This window comes from Fulmarus glacialis, unplaced genomic scaffold (assembly GCF_000690835.1).
Source record: "Fulmarus glacialis isolate BGI_N327 unplaced genomic scaffold, ASM69083v1 scaffold17402, whole genome shotgun sequence".
Taxonomy (NCBI): domain Eukaryota; kingdom Metazoa; phylum Chordata; class Aves; order Procellariiformes; family Procellariidae; genus Fulmarus; species Fulmarus glacialis.
The window spans coordinates 1-7,571 of NW_009196090.1; the positions used below are offsets into that span (position 1 = coordinate 1).

Sequence of the window (7,571 nt, forward strand, 5' to 3'; positions counted from 1 at the left end):
GCAGAACGGTCTTTATCCCCCGGGGGGTAGGATGTTAACGGAAGAAAACCCTGCCTCTGATAAATACAGTTATTCAAGAAGTGGGGCAGATGTGGTTAAAAGAGACCTTTTGAAAACTTTTTTTTTTGAGGGGGGGCGGCTTTCAAATTTGTAATTGCTGCATCAAAATCATGTACAGTTTCTCAGCATCCAGAAATACCGGTGGATTTTTCTTCGATCACTCCTTTACAATTTGCATTTTGTTGGGTGATGATTGCAGATTTACCTTTCCTCTAAAATGTTTCTGCCCAATCTAGAATTGTTAAACAAAGGAATTTATAAGCTGCTCTGAGATCTTTCACAGTTTTATGTTGGAAGGCATCTGTGCTTCTATTTTAGGTATTAATATATTTCAATTTTTGGTGGAAGTGAGGGACACATTGTGTTAACAAGGAACAGCTAATAAATAACAAATGTGTATTTGTTTCACTTAGGAAGATATGTTTGGAGTGTTTGCCTCAGTACTAATGCTGACCTGCAGAAAGGAAATTGCAGTTTGCCTCTTCTGTCACATAGAAGTCCAGAAAGATCTTTGCTTGAAATGTTTCTGTTTAGAAACAGAGAATTCTTTAATGACTGCAGCAAATTATGTGGTGTCATAAGAATTGATAGCTGCATGACTGAAAAAGGAAAGGAATTTTTAACTAAAACCTTTGTTTTCTTTTATAAATGTTAGCTACCGATCCGTGTTATTAAATAGGCACTTCTAAGATTTAGCATCACTTCCCTTTCGTGGGTTTCAAGTCTATTTCTCCTTTAATGCTTTAGCAACCTTATTTTAATATCTACAAGTATGCAAAGAAGGAATGAGTCCACTTAGAAGTAACTAGGACTTGAAAGGCATATGTCAAAGAATATGGAATCAAATGGTGATTCTGATTGCGCGCACACATCTTGCCAGTTTCGTACCTATCTGAAGAGGGAAATGATGGATGGTATGAGGGGGAGGTTTAGTTTCAGACATCCATGAAATATTTGTCATGCTTTGAATGCTCAGAGATGCTTCCTATGCTTTTCTTTGGGTTTTTTTTTTTTTTTTTCACTTGAGGAGAAATCACAATGATGCTAATTAGCTTAATGTTAATATAGAACGTCACTTTCAGGATTAAATGTTTCCTTAACAGTTTTCAATAGGTATTGTAACAGGGATTTTGATGATGAAAAAATCCTTATACAGCATCAAAAAGCAAAGCACTTTAAATGCCATATATGTCATAAGAAACTGTATACAGGACCTGGTTTAGCTATACATTGCATGCAGGTAAGAAGTTTTAGACTTACATAAGCTTCTAAAATTGGAATTAATAGTGAACTTTAAAAGGTAGGGGTTTGGGGGCTTCCGGAGTCTTAAAAACTGATGAGAAGACAACAACAATGGTCTTTTTCCAGAACCTGCTGTGTCAGCGGTCATATGGAGAATATGCAGTAGAGATCTCTGCCATCATTTTTGGGGTGTGGGAGGAGTGAAGGAATTGTATTGTCTTGGTGTTCAGAAGACAAGTTTATATAAACTGGTTTTAGAAGCTAATAGTAGCTAACAGTGATTAGGAGGCACATATCAAGAAAATGCTTGGCCAGAGAGATTCTTCCCGTTAAGGATGTTCCTTTTGTATCTTGAAACTGGCTGAAGAACATGTAGAATCTAACCTGAATTGTGGTCAAGAGGATTTTCTTTTTTCTTTAGGTACATAAAGAAACAATAGATGCTGTTCCAAATGCTATTCCTGGAAGAACAGACATTGAACTGGAAATCTATGGCATGGAGGGCATTCCAGAAAAAGATATGGAGGAACGGAGGAGGTTACTTGAACAAAAAACTCAGGGTAAAGTATAATCTAGCTAGTTATCTGTTATTTCCCTGATCTGTTTCTTACTGATACTGAGCTGTGTGATACAGGTCTCGCCTCTCAGAAGAGCAAGGGTTGAGTTTAATGCATTCTCTAACTGCAGCTCTAGACATTTGCCAGTCATGTAGAAGGATGAGAGAGATTTTTCTTTTCCTGTTCAGAAATAGCTGCACGCCAGTGCAGCTATAACAATTACATAATGAATATGGGGATGGTGATTTTATTTTTGAGGGTAAGGGGAAGAAAGGCCAGGGGTGATACAAGCCTGATGATGCCCAAATACTTAGATTTCTTTGCTGTTTAAGTATACATTGGTTTGAGCTGCTTTGGTTTATTCTGGACAGCATGAGACTGACATGAAGGAAGAGCCTCATTTATGTTGAGGGTCATTACAGTGTGCGTCACTTTACTTCCCTGTATTATTTGTACGTATAGGTAGGCTCACATAGTTTTTCTTTGTAATTCTATGAATTTTTGAACACGCTGATAAGATTTAAATTTTACTATTTTCATTCCAGCTAGAGTACCCCAGATAAAATGAATTTCATAGAATATAATTTGCCTTCAATCTGACCATATACATTGTACACTTTAGCAGAGAGCCAGAAAAAGAAACAACAGGATGATTCTGATGAGTATGAAGATGATGAATCTGCGGCTTCAACTTCATTTCAACCCCAGCAAGTTCAGCCACAGCAGGGGTACATTCCCCCGATGGCGCAACCAGGTTTGCCTCCTGTGCCAGGTGCACCAGGGATGCCTCCAGGTAAGATGGGGTTTTAAGCTAGTTACCGAAAAGCTGAGTAGAAATACAAACTGCTGCTTGTATGCTGGAATAATAATCTGCCCTTTCTAACACCGGGTGTTAGAGGTCACAAAATAGTCTTGTGAGGTGCACATAAGCAGTTTCTTCACCTTTTTTTTCCTTCCTCCATTCTGTGTGAGTGCACGCATCTTCCTTTGTGAAGTAGATTAAGATACCTAATGCTTGCATCTAGATTGAAAGAATGTTAATATGGTAGTAAGACATATTAGTACTTTGAATATTAGTCTTCCAGTGATACTAGTTTGTGATATTTTGTAGCAAGATTTTGGAAACGGGGCAGAAAGGCTGCCTTGTATCTAGAGACTGCTAACACAGAACAGGCAGCTTGTACACAGGCCACAAACATATTGAGGAAAGAATTTTCATCAATGACAGTGAGCAAAAACTGGTCTCTTTTCATATTTTCTGTAATAATAAGGCATGTTCTTTGGAGACTACTAAGAAAATTTACACAGTCTTGCAGATGTAGAACAATGAATCTAAGTCAGTTTTGCAGATGATCTTTTATATTGCATTCTTTGTAAGCAGTGTTACTTCAAAAAACAATCTTTTAGAGCTTCCTGTAAAGCATTTACCCAGTCTGAATTTATTAGATGAGTTTTGTTAGTGGCTGTATGTTGTCAGAGTTGTTTAAAATTTATTTTTCTTTTAAGGTATACCACCATTAATGGCAGGTGTTCCACCTATGATGCCTGGAATGCCTCCAGTTATGCCTGGAATGCCACCTGGGTGAGTAGCAAGAAAGACTTAATATTACATGTTCATAGTGTGCATTTTAAACTGTCACAGAAAAAGTAAAGCTAATTAGAAGAATGTACGTAGGAACCTGTGAACTCTGTAACCTTAATATTAAGACTAGCCAAAGAACTGGATGGCTGTAAACCAACATTAAGAATATGGCCAAACTGTCAGTTTGTGTATAAAGTATGTTGCCTTTCTCCTAACTTTATTGAGTAGTAGTGTAATAATTTAAAGTTTTATTGTGTTGGTTTAGAGCCTTCTGTGAACCAGTGTTGTGTATTGCACATACGTTGTGCATCTGGTTATCAGTCATCAATCTAACAGGAAAAAAATACTGGATAGTTTAAACTTTTCTTGTATTTTGGGCAAAAGTAAGATGTTGGTTTTTATGTTTGTTTGGGGTTGACACCATACCCTATCACAATGTGTTTGGAAAATCACAGTTAGATTTTTGATTTTGTCATAAATTTTCACAGATTACATCAACAGAGAAAATACATGCAGTCATTTTGTGGTGGAAACATGTAAGCATCTCATTAATGTAATTCTAGGTACATTCGTTATGCCATTTTATGTCATGTTTTTTATAAGCTTGAAATTGTCTTGCTGAAAACCTCTGAATATTGCCTAAGAATTTGGGGAAAATGTCTAGTTAGGTTTTGTTATTGTATAACATCTGAAGTTTTTATGCTTTATCTAAATGAATATTACAAAACTATATGTTATGAGAAATGCATTCTACAAAATACTAATGAAATAGACCCTTAGGGGCTTAAAACCTCTCTTGAACCAGAGTACAGCTCCGTGTGCTTGATCTTTTACACTGTAGGACATACTGCATAAAACTTTGCTTCTAAGTTTTAAAGTTCACAGAGGTGAAAGGTTGTTCTCTTCTGAGACATAAATGTTGTTTTAACAGTCTTGGAATTTAAAAATCCTGTCATAGTCAAATATCTTGTGGATGTTCATCATGACTATAGGTTCTGGGTGGAAACTGAACAGAATTTTATCAGGCTTGCTGGTGCTTAGTCCTCCTTAAACTCTTTGTTGACTTCAGATAAATGTAATGTCATCTAGTAAAAGACACAAAATAATTTGCCAAAAATTCACTGCACTTCCATTTTGGTGAAATTTTAGGGGAGGGGGGTGGTGTTACATTGTGTTTTTACCTAGTTTAATCTAAAATTTTGCTTACTTAACCTGAGGCTTTTTTGTTTAAAAACGAGCAAAGAAGAATTAGGACCTAGGAAGCAAGTTTGGTTTTAGTGTGACACTAGTTCTAGCACTATCCCTGCAGTTTCTCAGTCATCTTTCTTGTGGCAGCAGGCAGTTAGCATCCAGCACTTTTTTGGGGGTCTAGCAGATAGTTGTCAAAATGGGTGGCAAGACTGACTTTGTCTTCTCCAACCATTAATCCAAGAAAGGGACGATGGTACTATGTTCCCAGTCATTACTGCTTCTGCATTGGTTGTTCCTTTTGTAGCAGTGGTAGACAAGTTGAGAATAAAAATAAGACTGGGTAGCAGTTTGCTTTGCAGAATGAATGCTCCCCTGTTCATGATGATTTGTTTTGATTTTGAAACAGCAATGGTGAAGGTTTCTTGACTTTATCATGCAAATAGAAACTGCTTCTTAGTGGGGTTTTGGTGTGCCCTTGGCTGCTCTGTATCTGCTTATCTTGCTAACTAAAGACTAAAGTAATAAGCCTTCCTTTATTATCTTTCCTTAATTCAGCTTTGGGTGTCTGGAAAAATTTAAGCAAACTTAAGCTACACTTGGTTTGTTCCCTGTAAAGGAATTATATATATTCATCTATAGCTTTCCAGTTTAAAAGCACTTAATGTTGTAGACAGCTTATTTTTTATGGAGTTGCAACCTGTGCAGGAGGAATTTGGTTATATTAAGGGTTGTATGTATAGTTTAGATGGGGAACACGTATTAATTTGTAGTGTGGTTTAGTAGAAAAGGATAAAAAGAGTCATTTAGATGCCACCTTTCTGTTAGTAAATACAGACCAGTTTTTTTCTCCAGGTATTGGTAGCAAGGGAAAAAAACCCAACCCAAACCTGTTCTTAATATGAAGGAAAAATATGCCATAATAAGGACTCCCCATTTAAAAAAAAAATAATTAAAATCCCACTTTTCTATCCTTAGCATAGGGAATATTTAGTGTAATTGAAACTCCAGAAGCTTTCTTATCCTGTGGTCTCTGCTCTGCTTTTTGTCAGTATTTTGTGGATAGTTTTACAGATTTGGGTTGTCTGCAATTCACTAGAGGAAGGAGAATACGTTAAAATAGTATGAGGGTGCTATAACCACAAATAGACTTGTGGTGTCAGAAAGGAGTAATAGCAGATGTACAGCGATTTTAGTGTGATTGGTGTTAGCTGTTCTCCTACTTTCAAATTTTCTGAGTGTACTAAGATCGGGTTCTTGGAACACTCTGCTGAAACTAGTAGCCTGAAATAGATTTCAAGAGAGACACCAGTTCTGGAAATCTGAAGTAGTGGAAGTGAAAGCGTGAGGAATTAAAGTTCAAATAAAAAGTGTTTGGGGTTTTCTTGGTTTGGTTTTTTTCTTTTCCCTTCTGGAAAAACATTTCTAACTGTGGAGTCAGCTGATTTTTGAATTGCCTGTGTTGAGAGCTTCTTGAAATTATTTACCATAACTTCTTATCTAATACAGGTATGTGCCAATTGTCTTAAGAGTTTATCGTGGGTGTTCATACCTGTGCTCATTTTCTGTTTAATAGGATGATGCCGATGGGTGGAATGATGCCTCCTGGGCCAGGAATACCACCTCTTATGCCTGGTATGCCACCAGGTAGGTCAGGGTTGTCGAACTCATGCTATGGTGAGAGCTAAATTGTATTTATTTATTTCCACTGAGATTTAGGATTTATATAAAGAATATACAGACTTATGCCACGACCTTAGTGTGGATTGGTGGCCACAGAAGACACTCTTGTGCACAGGTGAAGGGGTTGATTTATGGCTTTTGATTATAAATAATTATTTGTGTTCTGTAGCATTGTGAAGGTAAAAAACAGAATACAGTTTTCTCTTCCTATTGTACTTTCTCTGGCTTTCGTGTTACCTAGTCTCTCTTCATCCCTTTTTTTAATGTCTGTGGCTGCAGCTGGAAAATCATAATGATTGATAGTGATATGGGAAATGAGAAATACGTAAGTAATGAACCTGGTGTGTGAAGAAACTAACTGGAACTTTGATCTCTTACCATAGCTAGAAGAGATGTTTCTTGAGCTTGTGCAGCTCTTAAGCAGCCTTGAGTTCTGTGGGTGTTCCACCTGACCAGCAGCTATGCTGTGATGGCTTGAGATTTGCTGGTTTGCCCGCATTTCTCAGTGGAGGAGGAGGCAAGCCACTAGGACAGTTACAGCGTTGTTCTGCTGCACAGTAATATGATGGAACCCATGTGAGCTGTGAACTTCCCGTCTCTGAACATCTCCTAGAGCCCCGCACCTACGAAGTGCATGTATTGTGATGATAGGCTACAAAAAGTAGCCGTGTGTCACTGTTCCACTGTGCTAAAGACCCACAGCAAAGCTGATCTGTGTTGCAGTCAAAGTTCTGATACCGTTCATAATGGCTGCATCTTTTGGATTTTGTAACAGTCTTATCCACACGCTTGGCAGCTTAGGCGCAGTGTGTTGGAAACAGTTACTGCATTAATTGCATTCATTTATTGAGAGCATAAACTTCATCATTGAAGCTCTAGTAGAAAACACAATTCAATATTGCTCTGAAGTGTTTGAGGTTACTGCCTATGCATGGACACGGACATTTATTTGTGACTGCTGGCCTTACCCTTTGTCATGTTTTATTTTACTATTGCCTTAAAAATACATCTTCCTTGAGGAAGACTGTTCTAAGGAACGCTGTGAACAGAATCCTCTAAAGGAGTATTCTTACTTCCTTCAGCCTGATTTGTTACCGGTTCTTTGTGGTTTGTAGGTATGCCACCGCCTGTTGGTCCTCGTCCAGGGATGCCTCCAATGACACAAGCACAGCCTGTTACAGCACCGGGCATTCTTAACAGACCTCCGGCTCCTGCTGCATCAGCACCTACCCCCCAGCCCCCGGTTACTAAACCGCTCT

At 38.0% G+C, this 7,571-nt stretch overlaps 1 protein-coding gene across 1 annotated transcript in view; it reads left to right on the plus strand.

The window, feature by feature from the left end:
* Positions 1-1,178: 1,178 nt before the first annotated feature.
* ZNF207 (zinc finger protein 207) overlaps positions 1,179-7,571 on the plus strand; it is a 10,938-nt gene continuing 4,545 nt past the window's right edge. The window contains exons 1-7 of the mRNA XM_009572100.1: positions 1,179-1,300; positions 1,724-1,862; positions 2,482-2,652; positions 3,366-3,441; positions 3,930-3,977; positions 6,206-6,276; positions 7,428-7,571. Of these exons, the coding sequence (XP_009570395.1) occupies positions 1,295-1,300; positions 1,724-1,862; positions 2,482-2,652; positions 3,366-3,441; positions 3,930-3,977; positions 6,206-6,276; positions 7,428-7,571 (655 nt within the window). The 5' untranslated portion in view covers positions 1,179-1,294. The remainder of the gene's footprint in view (positions 1,301-1,723; positions 1,863-2,481; positions 2,653-3,365; positions 3,442-3,929; positions 3,978-6,205; positions 6,277-7,427) is intronic.